Consider the following 17357-nt stretch of genomic DNA (forward strand, 5'->3'; position numbering starts at 1 on the left):
TTTTGATATGAAAAAATTCTCAAAGTCTCAAAAACAATTCTATTTTAGCATTTATTCTTAAATAAAAATAATTATTTTTCAATTTAAATGAAATAAAATAATTTTTAAGTTAACGACAAATATGTCTAAAGGAAGAAAATAGAAAGAAATTGTTGAGGCTTTAATTTACGTGTGGAGAATGTGAACAAGCGTCTAAAAATCACCACTGAGATCGAGGTGCTAGGCAGAGACGGCTGCAATCAGTGAACAAAGACGTCTGAAAATCATCTAACCAGCACCTTTTACTACATATCTTTTTGACACTTGCAATACAATTTTTCTACCTAAGTAATGTGAGTAAAGAATAATAAAGATTATTTATGATAAAAAGAGTATTCAGCATTTGTTGCACTATTTTAGTTTGTCAATACTAAATATTTTTCCTTTAATTTTATATCTTAAATAAACTCCGCGAGATCTCCACACACATATAGATGATTAGAAAGACAAGTCTAGAAGAGTAGAAGATAATTGTGTCTTGATTCTAAAAAAAAACTGTTCTGTTACCGAGAAGTAACAGCCCCTGCGTTTCACTTTACCCTCCTTTCCCCCATAGCACTTTTATCCATGAAGTGTTATTTCTTTTCTTCGGCTCGAGACAAAATTGTTGCATTTAGTTCTACATATCATTTTTTGACTTAGTAACCCTGAGTGTAGGGTTTGAAATGTGATCTTCTGTAGTACCAGCTCTCTCCGCTTTGGTCGGTAATCCTAATTATTTATAGCTTGAGGGCAAGCACCATCATATTGTTACGAACGATAAAAAGCCGATACTTTAATTTTTCCAGTTTTCCTTGTTTAAATAATATTGAGCGACACACGAATCTTGGAGCCAGACAGTAGTTGGTGTCTTGTTTGTTGATTAGTGAAGTAGCTGCTTCAAAAGAGCAACGCGTACCACTAAAACATTTGTTCAAACAACAAAACCCGAACGCAAACCATCTTATTTCCAATATTATAAACGTTTCAATATATTTCACCGCTCTTAACCGAAGTCATTTTTTTACAATGGAGTTTTTTATTTATTCTAAAATCCTACATTTCTAGGTAGAAAAAAAATTTGAAAAAAAGTTACTTCAAAGGACCTTTAAACATCTCAGCGATTGGACTGTTTGAAAACCGAAGGTGTAGCCTTAACAGGTAAAAATCTTTACCGGAAAATCTTGAATTATAGATGTATCTTTTTGATCTCTAAGCTCTCTAAGATATTCCGATGCATCGATTACCCACAAATGATATCTTCTGTGTAGATGAAATGTTCGTGAGAATTCTTTATATAACATTCTGACGAATTTTGACGAACAAATAATTATTAAATATTTAATATAGTCCTTTTTATGTGTATTACTAATGTTTTTCCAAGAATTTTTTATGTTCACGTGGCAAAGCCTTGATAAATTAATCTCATTTTTCTTCCTTATCAGATATTTTCTTTTCTTATTTTGACCTGTTTCATTGTTTCGCCTTATATGGAGTGCCATAACTGAACATACTTGGTAACTTTTCTAACATCTATAGTAAATATTAACTGTGTAACTAGATAAACTTACACGGAACTTACACATTTCTATTCTATACATATGCATTTTTATATTTTGATATATACTCCCAGAATACGTTTTAATATAATTAAACAGTAAGCCCTCCAATGATCCGAATAGATAAATTACCCTTGTAGTCATCAGGAAACAAACTACCGTCAGACTTACATATGTTGCTATATTTTAGTTTCCTAATGTAAGATCACAATCAGATCTTCACTACTAGGGTAATTATTAGATTAGTTACAATATCATATAAAACAATACAATATCATGATATGCTGTTATTTTTTAATCATATGTTCAATAAAAAAATTGAGTATGGAATAATAATGTGTCATCAAAAGTGTTTGGTATGACAAACAGAGAGAATTAAGGACCAGGTAATTTAAATGTGGATACCCTCTTTAAAGAAGTAATGATCCACAAGGTATTCTACAGGGACTATCACCTTTCTTTCAGGTACACTTGGTCTCCCCACTTATTCATCACACCCTTCAAAAAATTTAAAGGACAAAGTTCATAATTCCACAACAATAATTTGTAATTTCAATAACATTGACAATAATCATTTGAAAGTATCACATCGATGTTGATTGTTATTTTTGACATACAAAGAAAGTATTTTATTTAATCTCGTTTATTATTAATTAATATAAAATTTGAATATAACATTTGATAACATAAAAATAGAAAATATTTATATCTGAATAAATATTTTATTGCTAATTTTTTATTAATATTGTATATTGAACCATAGCAATATGTTTTGAAAAGAGTTTTTAGGATGTAACATGTATAAACATTATAAACAAATAAAAATAAATTATTAATATCCATTTAATTAACTAATATAATTTTTTAATGACAAAGCAAATATATATGTGGGCCTATGTATTTATAAATTTATAAATACATAGGCCCATAAGCACGGCAATAATTGGGTATTTAAAACGTGAAAGAAAAAAGGACATGACACCTGCGTAGGTACGGCGGTCGAAAAAAATGAACCCAGCCCACAAAAGAAAACGTCTATCAACGGCGTAGGCCCCATATTTTATAGAGAATTCTTTTTTTTATCCATAACTTCTAAAATAATTAAGTTAGAATAAAAATAGTTTATATAAAAGTTGTGCTTTTTAGAACGAGGAATAAATTTCATTAAAAAAATTTTTCTCTATTTCTCATAGTTCAAAAATAATAAAATTGTTTATGACTTTTAAATGCACGGATCAATAGAAAAAAATTTCATTTAACTAAGAGTTGAAGATGGATATTAAGATTAAATTTAGAAATTTTATTACTTTCAGAGAAGTCGTAAAATTGTGAAAGAAGGGCGGGTGCGCTTATCCCTGAGTAGTAATAATAAAGTTTATTCCAAAATTCAGGGAGGGTATAGAGCAGTAGGTACTATACTAAAAACATTATTATGTAGGTAACAAAGTTAGTTTTATTACAGCATTCAGTATAGAAGCAATGTGTCAAGTGATACTCGTGAAATGATGTTTTATTATTTTGGTTTGGCACCTATCACTCAGTTCAATTTTATTATCTGTTTATTGTGTTAAAGAATATGGTGCAAATTTAAATTCAAATATTAAATAACATTTGTGATTTTCGATATCAGAATAAATGTTTTAGCAAGGATCCATAAAAATTATTTATTGGTGAGAATATAAATATGATTATAATTATTTAAAATCATTTTCAAATTAATTGTGTGTTGAGTGACTTAATCTATTGAAACATAAAGTCGAAATAGTAATAAATTATCACAAGTACAGTTGGGGAATTTTATCAGGGAAAGTTTATTTTAAATTATAGATCAATTCTAAAAATATTATTATTTTCTTGGTAGTATCTAGTATCAATCCCCTTAAAACAACTATTTTTGTCATTAAGGAAATTATTATATTCGGCTTTTTGATGTTTGTATTCGATCAATAATTCATAATTATATCAATCAAATAATGATGCAGATAAAATTATTATGATGATGCAATAATAATAAAAAACTGATATTTATTTTTACTTTTGAAATATATTTATCTAAGAAATATAAGATTTTTAAAATGATAAACATTGATAAAGTTGAATTTTTGAGTCATTCTGTTCATATGAATGAATTTATTTAAGATGTGTCATAAAAAATTAGTTATCTCACCACGGCGATAAGATTCTTCATTGAGAATAAAAATCGTAATACGAGTTGCCTCTTCTTAGTAGTCATTCCCAACTCACTACAATTCACACCTTGTATATAAAACAAATTATAAAAATAATTTTAAAGATCTATACTTGTAAATATTTATCAACAATCAATTATCTCCTGATAATCTTATACTTTTTTCCTTGTACTTTTATCTTATGAAAATTAAAAAATCTATTAAAATCATCTCAATATTATCACACACATATATATGATCATAATGAATATGTGTAAGAAAATTAAGTGAAAAAGAATAAATTAACATACCCAATGAAGTGTGAACTAACAGTCATACTTAACAACCATCTGCAACTCACAGTTTCAACTAACAGACATACGTAACAAACATCTGCAACTCACATGCATCTCACAATCATTTTTCTCATACATCTAGAGCTTTTTTTTTCATAAAAATTTCCCAAATGATGTAATGGTTTTTTTTTATTTGTCAAGTATATACATTTGTACTGTAAAAAAAGATCATTCTCAACAGAATAATAAGGATCAGAATATTTAAACAGCTACAAAGTTTTTTTTTGGTTTAAGACTTTAAAACTTTAAGTAAAAGGTTTTTAATTGACTGTAAAGGATTACTAAAAAAATTTCCAGTGCCATAAATTTTAAAGGATTGTACATATAATACTACGTTTCCAATGTTAAAAAAATGTGAAAAGATTTTTTTTTACGAATTGTTGAGAATATATTTTTTAAATTTAATTTAAAAAAAATTCAAGAATGTCTGTAAATATACACATAGATCTATAAAATATCCCTATACAATTGGAACGACGAGGGGTGTTGTGTTTAAATGTTATTTACTACCTAGCAAGGACATTTTTTGATTATTAATCAAGATAGTAGCTGCATCATGATCTATAGGGAAATACTATATACTAATGATCTATATATAATATGGATTAACTTGTACTGACAAAGATATGAAATTACGTCATGGTTTCATTCCATCTTGTATACTAAGTCAAAATCATTCATCAGAAATGATTCATTCCTTCTATTTAACATGTACAGAAGAGTCAATCATAATTACTGAGTAAATATTTAAAACTTTAATTACAATATAATTTCTTCAAAAGTACAGATTATCTATTTTTACTGTTAAATGAACTATGTAATTTCATGATACCCTCTGTTTTGCATTTACAATAACATTTTAAACACTAATATACTTTATCATATACGCTACACACAAATGTACAGCAAGTCCTTACAATAAATCTATCATGAGTAAGCTTACAGTAAGTGTTTCACGACTTCCTTTAAATTTTAGTTCCATTGTAAAATTACTGGAATGCATAAATGGTATGTAATGAACGCATGGTCGGCGAAAATTAAAAAAAGCCAACGGGGCACATATGAATGCATAGGTAATACAAAAGCATTACTTTTCTGTGGAGTTCATGTACTTAGTTAGTATCAAGCTCAAATAACGTCAGTTTAGACTTATTTTATTTCAGTATTTTTTTACTTACATTTTTTCACTGTTATTTCTTCTTACTTGAGACTTTTTATGTATGTGTATACAAGTATAATGTATACGTTTATAAATATAATCATTCATTTATTACTAAGAAAGTTATACGATATTCCATATCAAAATACATTACTTGAGAACTTTTGCTGATGAATATTTTTTCTTTGTGCTATATAGCTAAGTATTTCGACTTCAAAGTCTTCAGTGCGGTGTTCATACAGTGCGATAAACTAGTTATAAAATGAACGCTATAGCATGCATTACCGGACAATTTCAGAGGTTGCGAAAAGTATACATCGGCAAAAATTGATATTATTTCATCAATACGCAATATAGATAAACATGTTACAATCCACCTGTCAATTTAACCTTGGTCTTGGATACTGGCAACGAAATGTCAACCATTTACAGAAGAAAATCGTCTATGAAAAAATGTTACGAAGAGTGCGTTACTTTTTTTATTATTATATTTTCTAAAAAATATCTTTTTAATCTCTAAATTTCATGTTTAGTTATTATTTGTATTCAATCTTTATAAGCTTCGAATTATTTCTGACAAATCAAATCATCAACGATCAATATATACCATAAAATTATTTGATTTTTTAATGTTTCAGGCAGAAAAACAATTACGACAGAAAATTTCGAAACGAAGGACTCGTCGATGTATGGATCAGTTGAAAATAAACCCCGTGGTTTATGTTGAAAAACTAGATGGGCGTTTCTTTTACAATTATTTTAAGAGGTTAGTTTCATAAAATTCATCCCCTTAAAACAAAATTTATGAAGTCGTCAAACAGGTTTGTAACTTTCGGTGTAGTAGAGTTTTTCGGGATCGAGTTCAACAACACGGGTGTATGTTACCTTGGTTACTTTCTGACCGTGTGATAGAATCTGTCTGGTATCCACCAGGTATATGCTGTATAGCAAACGTACTACAGTCAAAGCCCGATGTAGTCAACCCCGTTGTAAGCAACATTTCATTCTAGTCAACTAAATGCTTTCATTACAGTCAACTTCCCTATTGAAAGTGACAAGATTTTTTGGGTTGACTACATCGGGCTTTGACTGTATTTCTAATGTCTTGCCTACCATATAGACTTTAGGTAATACATCATATGCCAGACGCTATCTGAAAAGAACCTTGATTTTTCAAGTGACATAATAAATATAACCTCTCAGAGATATGTCATTGCATTCATCTGTGTTTTTGACTTAGGTTTTGACTAAAATTTAATAATAAATAAAAAAGGAAAATCTAATACAAGAAACAAAACCTTTTCTTAACAGATCTAACGTTTTTCCACGGTTCTATCTTGGCAACAGTTGTGCCTATTCACTTTTCACGAGTAGTTATAGATATTCAAGGTATAAGCAGTGGGATTGGTTAGCATCCCCTCTTTGTGTGAGAACCTACAGCTTAGATGCTTTCCTTATGTGTTCCTAGAAGTTGCTGATTAGTTGTCAAAAACCCGTCTTTCTAATAGGTCGGCGTGTGTACATGAAGAAATTGTAAACATAAATTCTATAACGCATAGTTTTGGTGAATTTTTAAATTTTTGTTATTTTGTGAATTTGTTAGAAAAAAATATTTTATTCTTCATCGATAAAATATATCGATGAATTAACTATTATCAGTCAATGATATATGAAAAGTGTTTTAGTAATTAACATATTGGTGTATTGTTTTTAATTATCCAGTTATTACGCATCTTTTAATAATAATGAAATAATACGAGATTGGTATAATTGAATTTTGAATTAATTTAGAATACAATTGAGTGGCAAACTTATATTTGTAACCCAATAATGGCTGGAAATGATAATACATTAAACCCATTATATTATACCAATATATCAAAAGGTTATCCTAGTATAGTAGAAAAACCAATAATTTCTAATGACAGTAAACATTCAAAGTGTGAATCAAGTTTGAAAAGAAAAAGTGACGAATCTTATGGATTGAAATCGATACAACTTGATACGATGAAACACTATCAACAACGATTAAAACAAATATTTATACCTTCGAAAACTCCTCTGTCTTCATCAGAAATGCCTCATTCATGTGATCCACGTAAAATGCGTCAATGTATGAAAGAATGCATGAGAGAATTGTTGGAAAAAACAGATAAATATCCTGCGATAGATGAAATTCAAGACGAATCTTCTGACGAAGATCAGCCCTATCAACCCTTGTACCAATTGCAACAGCATAATAGTAAATCTATCACAACAGTAGATCCTTCAACTGGGCGACTGTGCCAAATGTCTATAAAAACATGGCAGAATTTGCAGATGTTCAATGCTTCAACTACTACAATACAGTCTGAACACAAAAATATGAATTATGGTTTTTTGAAGATTGATAAACCAAAACATGCTGTACACAATAGGTAGTTTGATGCTTTGAATTTTGGAAAAATCTTTATAGAAAGATTTATTTTATCTATAAAATCAAAATATCAATGGGCCCCACTTATACATTAGACTGCAATAAATCTTCTCAGATATAAATTGTCAATTGTTATATTTACCACATTTTTTAATTTTTTCCTTAAATACGGTATTTTATTACGACAAAAATTTTTATATTTTGTTATGAACATGCTTTGAAGTTTTTTTAATGTGGTGAGATCGGTTCGGAATGACTTGTTAATTAAAGAAGTTAATAGCTTAATTAAAATATAAATATTAGGGAACTTAGAATATAAAGTTTTTTATAATATCATTAAAAATTATCTAATTTAATTATATTAATTTTTAATAAACCCTCTTTTTAAAACAAAACAAGATAATGATTAAAATCAATAACATTGTATTTTTCAGACGAAGCAGTAACACTAAAAGCGGTGAATCTACAAGAACTCATAGCAACAATGATGGAAATAATAACAACGACAGTGAAAATGTTAATAATGATTTAGGAAATGTAAACTCCTATCCAGAATTGATTGCAGATGCTGTAGGATCTCCAGTTAAAAAATCAGTGCCTTCAAATAAAGCTACTATTAAGCTGAAATGCAGTTACTCTAAATATAAAAGAATTAAAACCAAAAATAATGAATTATCATCACAAAATTCTTCTGATGACGAAGCAGACGATGACTATGTATCCTTCAGTGATTCAATCAGCCCTTTTAGGCGAAAAGAAAAGACTTCTATGAAATTGCATCTTTATGAGAAATCTGACATACTAAAGAAGAAGAATATAGTTACTGAAAGCGACTGTGCTTCAGATAATATTTATGTACAAACATCAAATTCCGAAGATTCAAGTGATATGGAAACTACTAGAGTTGGTTCATCGAAACATCACAGAATATCACGCATTCCTAATTCATCAAGCAATACAGGAAAAAATGGAACCTTTTCAAGAGAAGAAACGCTACAAAGAACGCAAGGATTTTTTAGAAGAAAAGAATTGAAAGCACAAAGAAGGGCTGAAAAACGTAAAAATGAATGCGCATATGGTGCTACGTCACTTAAAATCAAAAAACAATTCTCACAATATCAAAGATCCATGAATAATGTTCAAATTAGTGACGAAGAAGATACTCAGGATTCCTCATCAATAAAGCATTTACCAAAAAATAGTGAAAACTATACAAGTAGATCGTCACCGCAATCTTCAATTGAACGTGATTTTAAAAAAGCACGTCATATCTCATCTCAATATACAGATAAGAAGCAAAGGAGTGAAAAGAATTCAACGCAAAAGAAAAATATAGACCGAAAAAAAATATCGAGCGATGATTCTAGCTCAAGAAGAGATAGATCATATACTGAAAGTAGCGATAAAAGTAAAACTCCAACTAAAGAAATCAAGAAACAGCAACAATTTGATAATGTAAAAGAGTTGGAAAAAAGTAAGCGACTTGAAAGTCAAAAACAAAAAAATATTCGAAGCTCAATTGACTCTGGAATTGGCAGAGTAACTCCAACACAAGAAGCATTAGATAATACAGAACCTAAAAAACGTTCCAAAAGTTCTAAACATTCTAGGCATTCTGAACACTCTAGTAGCAAGTTTAATTTCGATAAGGAACATGTTGAATCATTGGAGAGAACACATATGAAAATACAAAAAAAACTAAACGAGATGCCAAACAATGAAACAAATAAGAATAAACTATTGTCATTGCCATTCATAAATGATAGTGATGGTTGTAAAACAGATGATGATTTGACATGCGATAATTATGCAAAAGATTGCATTGATCCTAAAAATAACAGTGATGTACATGACGATGTTTTCTTAGAAAATAGTCAAGAAATCTTAAGTACAGAAGTTACAAGTGACAAAAATAAAACAATACATGATGATTCAACTAGTATTTGTGAAGAAGTTAATAAATTATTATCTAACTATTCATCAAGCGATGAAAACGGTGATGATATTAATTCAATAGCAAATAAAAAATTTGTTGATAATTCAAATGTTACAGCTGAATCTATTGAAACTAATTTAATTGAAAATAAAACTAACATTAAAAGTTCGAGTGATAATAATGTGGGACCTGAAAATAACTTAGCTGAATCCAAAGATAATAAATCTATAATTGATAAGAAAAATTTCGATACTAATGATTTTCTAAATAACCAAGAGCCATCAAAATCTAGTCAAAATTGTTCCTCTGATAAAAATTCTAATATTAAATCAAATCAACTTGAGTGTGCTGTAGACTTTGTCAGAAAATATCTCGAAAAACGAACACAAGAAAATCCTGCACTTAATATTGATCAATTGCTATCAAAGCTATTTCAAAATGATGAAAGTGGATGTCAGTGTAAACCTAATACACCACCACCAATACAAAAAGATCCTAGCGAACCTTTGAATAAAAATTCAGAAAAAAATTCAAATGTAGCAGAATCAGTGAAAGCTTGTGAATTCGACGATAAAAATCAAAATCCAGAAAAAGTTGAGGTGCAGAATCCAGTATTTATGCTTAATGTTCTTGTTGATGTTCATCAAGTTGAAAATTCTAAAATAACAACTTCTACACCGTCTACATCAACAGTGACAGTAACATCTTCAACTAATTCACACAATTTCTCAACGATACATCCAACAGCAGCATTACCAACGACATCATTAATAACAAGCGGATCACAATCGGGTTCACATTTTGCAATGAGTAATAAACCATGCTCGTTAACAACATTAGCATCACAAATATCAACTCCTACTCTCTCAACTGCAACACCAACAACTCAACAGTTACCTCCATATCGAAGTCCTTCGCCTGAGACGTTACCAACTCCAACAAGCCAACTACCTCCACATCAAGATCCTTCAACATCCTTATCATCAACATTAATCATCCAGAAACCACCACCATGCAGTAGTTTATTTCCGAATGAACACTGTTTGCAACACGATGACTCGTCAGGTAAAAAACCAGACTTCCAAGAAAATAAATCAAATATTCTTCGGGAACAAGAAATTCTTGAGAGTAAGGATTGTCGTCAATTGATGTATGAAATAGTTGAAAGTATACTTAAAATACGAAAATTCTTCAAAGAATTTAAATCAATAATTCGAGATCCAAATTATAAGCCTTTCAATTTTTCGGCGCATCCATTATATATATATGTGAAAAAAATTTTTCAATACATGATGAATTTACGAAAATTACTGAAGTGTGATTGGGAATCATTATTCACTAAATTAATGTCATATAGTCAATCATTAGAAGATAATTCTAAACAAATTAATTTACATGATTTAGGAACTACTGTGCAAATTTATTGTTGTGGAAATGATACACTGACTAAATTATCATCAATCGATCCGCAAAAAGGAAAAACTGTAAAAACAACATCTGGAGATTTAAATAATCCAAATACAGCAGTAGGAACGATTCAATCTTCTTCACCTTCCAATACTATGGAATCTCAAGGTAAAAATTGTATTGATGTATTTTAATTAAAGTATTCACTAACAAAAAAATTTATAGGTAACAGGTCCACTGTTTCTGGATGTGCGTTTCCTAATTATCCTGGAGAACTAGTGACAAATTCTTTTTCATCCCCAACGATAAATTACAATCTACAAAGTCATTCACAACCGGAAAGATCTGCATTACAACAATCAAACACAACTGAAGCAATGTCAGCCTTCACAACATCTAAAAGCATGGATCAAAATCAACAAAATAGTCTTCGAAATGCAATGCTATTAGAATTATTGACCTCCTATGGAAACAATCAAAACCCCAATCAGTTTCAAGCTTCAGTAAATCAACCATCTAACAATATTCTAACACAAGCGCCTGTATTATCTTCAGACATTCATTACAATCAGTTCCAACAACGAAATATTTATCCATCACCAGTACCATCTCCTAAAGTCAATAACGATGAACAACTTTATAATCTACCTAAAAGTTCAATAAATCAACAATTCAATAATCAAGCTGATAATTTAACGCCACAACAATCAAACGTGATGACAACACCAGTAGAACTTTCCAACACATATAATCAACAATATTACAATCAACAATTGTACAATCAACAACTCTATAATCAACAACTTTATAATCAACAACTCTACAATCAACAACTTTATGATCAATCTAGATCTTCCATGTCTGGGCAATCAAATATTGTTTCAAACCCAGTACTTTCTTCTAATGCCAACAATAATCGAAAATGCAATTATCATTCAAAAAATTTAACTGTTCCTCAGCCAAATATTGCCTCACCACCAGTATCAGCTTTTAAAACTAACAACAATCAACAATACAATAGTCAAATGAATACTTCACCATATCAACAACCATATACTGTCTCAACACCAGTGGCTCCAACTAATATCACCAACAATCAACAATTTCATAATCAAGCGATTTATAATCCACAAATTTATAGCCAATCAACTTCTATGTATCAGCAGCAAAATAAAGCCCAAACACTAGCATTATATCCTAATGGTAATAATAGCCAACAATACAATAATGGAGTCAGTGCTTCAATGTCTCAACAATCTTACATTTCTTCAGCATCAAGATTATGTCACCCTAGCTGTAATCAAATCAACACGCTGAATTCTCAAAAGCCGAATATGGTTCCAATATCAGGATTGAATTCCAATGTCAATAACAGGCAGCAGTACAATAATGGACCGAATATTCCATTATCACAACAAAAAAATATTGCTCCAACGGCACAATTATCTTCCAACAATAATCAACAATACCAAAATCAGACAAATACTTCAATTCCTCAGCAATCAAATTTGGTTCCACCGATGATATCATTTTCTCTAACTAACAATAATCAACGGTATAACAACCAACCTGAAGCTATAATATCTAAGCAACACAAAATTTCGGTAGCTACATCGCTATCTTCTACAATCAACCCTAATCAACAGAATTACAATCAGTCTGAAGTTTTAGCTCAGCAACTAAAAAATGTTCCCACATCTACGAAGGTCAAACGATCTCAAAAAAAGGTTTTAGGAATTGTTCGAGATAAACGGTCTAGTAAAACTATTCGGGCTCAAATGCAACAGTCTTCAATTAATTTACCAACTGCAGTACAAACTAATGTTTTACGACCAGCCAACCACAACACAACTTATCAGGATCAAGTACAAACCACTATTAATCCACCACCTGCAGTACAAACTAATGTTTTGCGACCAGCTAACCACAACACAACTAATCAGGGTCAAATACAAACCACTATTCATCCGCCAACTCCAGTACAAACTAATGTTTTGCGACAAGCCAACCACAACACAGCTAATCAGGTTGTAGCACAACAGTTTTCAATCAATCCACAAATTTTGGTACAATCTGGTGTAATGGACCAAGTCAACTATAGTACAACTAATCGGATTCAAGTACAAGCCACCATTAATCCGCCAACTCCAGTACCGTCTGATGTATCACGACCGATCAATTTTAATGAAGTTATTCAATCCCAAGCACAACTGTCTTCAATCAACCCACAAACTTCGATACCATCTGGTGTAATGCAGAAAATCAACCATAGTACAGCTAATCGGATTAAAGTACAAGCCACCTTTAATGTGCCAATTTCAGTACCGTCTGATGTATCACAACCGATCAATTTTAATGAAGTTATTCAGGCTCAAGCACAAACGTCTTCAATCAATCCACAAATTTCAAGACAATCTGGTGGTTCACAAACAGCTAATCATGGTAGTACAACAAATCGGTCTCAAATACAACAGCCCTTTATTAACCCATTAATTGCGTCACCCTCTGATTTATTGAAAAAAATTGACCATGTCCAAAACAGTCAAACTCAAGCCCGGCAGCCTTCTACCAACCCACCAACTGCTGCACAATCAGGTGTATCGCAGAAAGTCAAGTTCAGTACAGCTGCTAATCAAGTCCAAGTACAACGAATCTCCACTAATATACCAACTTCGTTACAGTCGGGTATATCGCAGCAAGTTGATTATAGTACAGGTAATCAGGCCCGAGTGCAACTAAATTCTACAAATCCATCAACTTCAGTACAGTCTAGTATAGTACAACAAGCCAACGGGAGTGAAGTTATTCAGGCTCAAGCACAACTCTCTTCAATCAACCCACAAACTTCGGTACAATCTGGTGTAATGCAGCAAATCAACCATAGTACAGCGAATCAGATTCAAGTACAAGCCACCATTAATCCGCCAACTCCAGTACCGTCTGATGTATCACGACCGATCAATTTTAATGAAGTTATTCAGGCTCAAGCACAACCGTCTTCAATCAACTCACAAACTTCGGTACCATCTGGTGTCATGCAGCAAATCAACCATAGTACAGCTAATCGGATTCCAGTACAAGCTACCTTTAATGCGCCAACTTCAGCACCTTCTGATGTATCACGACCGATCAATTTTAATGAAGTTATTCAGACTCAAGCACAAACGTCTTCAATCAATCCACAAACTTCAGTACAGTCTGGTGGTTCACAAACAGCTAATCATTGTAGTACAACCAATCGTTTTCAAATACAACAGGTCTTTATTAATCCACCTTATTCTGTACAGCCTAGTGGATTACACAAGCCAATTTTTATACAGTTAGTCAGGCCCCAGCTCAACTGTCGTCTACTAATTCCACATTTTTGGTATGGCGGTCTGATTTATTGCCACAAACAACCCGTAGTGAATCTATTCAGGTTCAATTACAGCAGTCTTCGGCCAATCCACCAACTTCAATACAATCTAATGAATTACGACAAGATAATCATAATAGAATTTTAATAAAAAAAATAAGCAATGTAGTCACTCCTAGTAATGAACCTGATAGAACAAATAATTCAATAATGGTTTCACACGCTTTAGAATCTCTTACATCACTTCCAATGAATCGTAAAAATGTTAAAAAGGGAAACTCTAGTAAGAAACAAGCTCAAAAAGCAGAAACAATTTTAGCACAAAACATTCCAAAAGTTACAGAAAATACAAAAGTCTGTTCAAAAGAAAGTACACAAGATTCTTCCACTCACACTTCAGTAATAAATAATGAAATAAACAATGATAAAGTGGAAAAAATAGAAAAAAAACAAGATTTAGATGGAAATGACAATTCAATTGGTTCTCAACAAGTTCTAGTACAAAATGAAAATCAAAATGATCTTATACTTGTCGAAGTAAAAAAAGAAAGTAAATTTACAAAAAGGGATAATCGATCAACTCATGTTGAAGATTTGCATGATATAAACTTTGATTTAGGATTTTTGGATGACACCGAATATATTAAAGACTCACAAAAATCTATAAAAGAAAAGAAGTCAAACACGAGTAAAAATGTATCTACTAATCAAGAAATCTCTGTAAAGGCTGAAAAATTATATGATAAAGTTCGTAATAAGTTAGATAATTTTCATACAAAAATAGGATCTTTGATAAACAATGATTTCATTACACTTGATGATAATGAGAATGATGACGATCAAAATGATCTTGATAAAGTATCTATTATTTCATCTGATAGAGAAACTGTTAAAATGGATCAAACTGAAGATGACATACTAATAGACGAAGAACACATTAAAACAGATACGTATATCTATACAAAGCAATGTGTAGGAGAAGAAATCGACTGTGCAATGTCGGGTGAAAATTCAGCTTTTTCTAACAATTTGATAATTGAAAACGTTACGTCAATAACAAGTGATGACTTCAACAATTTGAAAGACGCTGGAGAACAAAGCAATAAATCACAAGCTAACGATGTACCTGAAACTATTGATGTAAAACTGGAAATCGATGAAGAGGAATATTATGTGATAACATAAACAATTTCAACAACCTACAAAAGCAAGCAATATTTAATAGTAGTTAATGAATTAGTCTCAACAATTCGAGTATTCATATACTAAAATATATATATATATTAATATATGTATTATTATTAAATATTACTTAATTGATATAATTAATAATATTAGTAGAATACAAGTATGTTAGATACTTCCCTAAAAGCTAAATTAATACTAAATTAAAAAAAGTAAACTTTTTATATCTAAGGTGTCCAAAGAATAAATAGTTGACTTTATTTGGTTAAAAAAAATCAGTTTTTCTACTTAATTTTTACAGAAACTAAATTGTAATTTTTAATAATATAAAAAAAAACCATAAACTCATTCAGTGCATCTAATAGATTTTTCAAAAATTCATAGTATAATATTTATTATTTTTATACATGAATTTGTTATAATATACACTATCATATCGATGAATAATAATGTTAATATTTTAATGAATTACTAATTTATTTATGGTGGCCGTGTCCCCATGGTGCTTCATAACCTATGCCACGAATAGCATTCCTTTCTGGGTTGAAAAATAGTGAATGCTTTCCATCACCCCATGGCCAAGGCTGTGAACCAATTAAAGTTATTTTTCCGAGAAAATAACATATTTATAAACTAGTACAAAAAGAAAGACATGTAGTGAACAGAGTGGGAGTAACTTGAAGTTTTTAGGAGTATAAATTGTGTAAAATCATTGAGAGGGTCCAAAGAGATTCTCATATTTGTTTACAGAAACTATGAGAATTATACTCGCTCCCAAAAATCAAGTTTTCCCATCTCTGATATGTACGTTATGTAGATGTATTAGAAAATATAACGAATGAAAAGACATTTATTTTCATTGTACTGTTTATAAATGTTGAAAGAAATAAAATATAAGTTTTTATATAATAATTTCTTAATAAATGAATTTTTTTACTTATTTGTGATTAATTTAACTCCAAGGGAACATTAAATTAATATTTTATTAATTATTAGATCTACTTATATTATCTTCATGCTTAAATAATTTAAAAAATATCCCTAAAGCTGACAACCAAATAATAATTATTGTATTGAATTTATGAAAATGTAAAGATAAGACATTTGTAAGAATAATTTATTAAAATAAAGATAGAAAAATTAATCAGTAATTGTATGTTTAAAAATTTATTCATACCTTGTTAATAATTGATAAGTACTCATACTCCACATACTCAGGTCGTTCAAACGTTTCTTCAAATTCTTTTTCAAGTAAATATGCATTGATTCCAGTAATTATTATTGAAGGAAATCCAACAAAATACGTCAAATTTCGCCATAGTCTAATGCTTTCTATAATAATTAAAATAAAATGAATTATAGATTATATAATAAGAGAATAGCTCTCAGGATTTCATCTGTTTTGCACAACTTCACAAATTTTTTTGAACTAATGCAAATTTTTATAATTTACAAAAACTGTGTCAATGATAATACAATGTTTATTCATGATTTTTAGTATTCTAAAATTTTTAGTTAATTAATAATGATAAGCCGTATTTTAACCTTAGAAATGATCTTACATGGCCATGACTAAATCGTTTATCAGGACATGTAAGAGGGAAAATATGTACATATATGAAATAACTTACTATCGATGTCTTTAATTGGTTTTTCACCAGGCACGAATGAATAATCATCTACTACTTCTTTAGAAAAATTTCGTTTCAAAATATGAAAGGGTCTCAAAATCCGTCTTGTCGCCATTTTTGCGTTTGACTGCGATAAAATCAATTTTTTTTCCTGGAGCTCAAATTCG

General features: G+C 30.1%; 2 protein-coding genes across 5 annotated transcripts; one reads left to right on the plus strand and one right to left on the minus strand.

The window, feature by feature from the left end:
* Positions 1–3153: 3153 nt before the first annotated feature.
* LOC118065851 (putative uncharacterized protein DDB_G0282133) lies at positions 3154–16468 on the plus strand. 4 transcript variants are annotated; one of them, XM_035081394.1, is made up of 4 exons: positions 3154–3247; positions 5899–6026; positions 8111–11187; positions 11245–16468. In XM_035081394.1, exons 2-4 carry the CDS (start codon positions 5950–5952, stop codon positions 14520–14522), a joined length of 6432 nt encoding a protein of 2143 aa, XP_034937285.1. In that variant the 5' UTR covers positions 3154–3247; positions 5899–5949; the 3' UTR covers positions 14523–16468. The 4 variants fall into 4 exon arrangements, with proteins under 4 accessions (XP_034937285.1, XP_034937284.1, XP_034937283.1 ...); XM_035081393.1 differs by lacking the exon at positions 3154–3247 and adding an exon at positions 5492–5725; XM_035081392.1 differs by lacking the exons at positions 3154–3247; positions 5899–6026 and adding an exon at positions 6570–7677 and having other exon boundaries at positions 8111–10677; positions 11017–11187.
* Positions 15926–17352, minus strand: LOC118065853 (cytochrome c oxidase subunit 6A1, mitochondrial-like). Its single transcript, XM_035081396.1, has 3 exons — positions 17191–17352; positions 16737–16891; positions 15926–16143 (listed from the first exon to the last, which is right to left on the minus strand). The coding sequence occupies exons 1-3, from the start codon at positions 17303–17305 to the stop codon at positions 16036–16038; spliced, it is 378 nt and encodes a 125-aa protein (XP_034937287.1). The 5' UTR covers positions 17306–17352; the 3' UTR covers positions 15926–16035.
* Positions 17353–17357: the final 5 nt, after the last annotated feature.

The sequence above is a fragment of the Chelonus insularis genome, unplaced genomic scaffold, assembly GCF_013357705.1.
Source record: "Chelonus insularis isolate UGA/USDA-ARS -01 unplaced genomic scaffold, ASM1335770v1 contig_323_pilon, whole genome shotgun sequence".
Lineage (NCBI taxonomy): Eukaryota > Metazoa > Arthropoda > Insecta > Hymenoptera > Braconidae > Chelonus > Chelonus insularis.

What these genes read in the sequence shown, in the direction of transcription:
- LOC118065851 (XM_035081391.1), top strand. Translation starts at nt 7,091, where the DNA reads ATGGCTGGAAATGATAATACATTAAACCCATTATATTATACCAATATA. An exon ending in AAACATGCTGTACACAATAG is followed by an intron (nt 7,678 to 8,110) that starts GTAGTTTGATGC and finishes TGTATTTTTCAG; the next exon opens with ACGAAGCAGTAACACTAAAA. An exon ending in CAATACTATGGAATCTCAAG is followed by an intron (nt 11,188 to 11,244) that starts GTAAAAATTGTA and finishes AAAAATTTATAG; the next exon opens with GTAACAGGTCCACTGTTTCT.
- LOC118065853 (XM_035081396.1), bottom strand. Translation starts at nt 17,305, where the DNA reads ATGGCGACAAGACGGATTTTGAGACCCTTTCATATTTTGAAACGAAAT. An exon ending in ACCAATTAAAGACATCGATA is followed by an intron (nt 16,892 to 17,190) that starts GTAAGTTATTTC and finishes TAATTATTATAG; the next exon opens with AAAGCATTAGACTATGGCGA. An exon ending in ACTTATCAATTATTAACAAG is followed by an intron (nt 16,144 to 16,736) that starts GTATGAATAAAT and finishes ATTGGTTCACAG; the next exon opens with CCTTGGCCATGGGGTGATGG.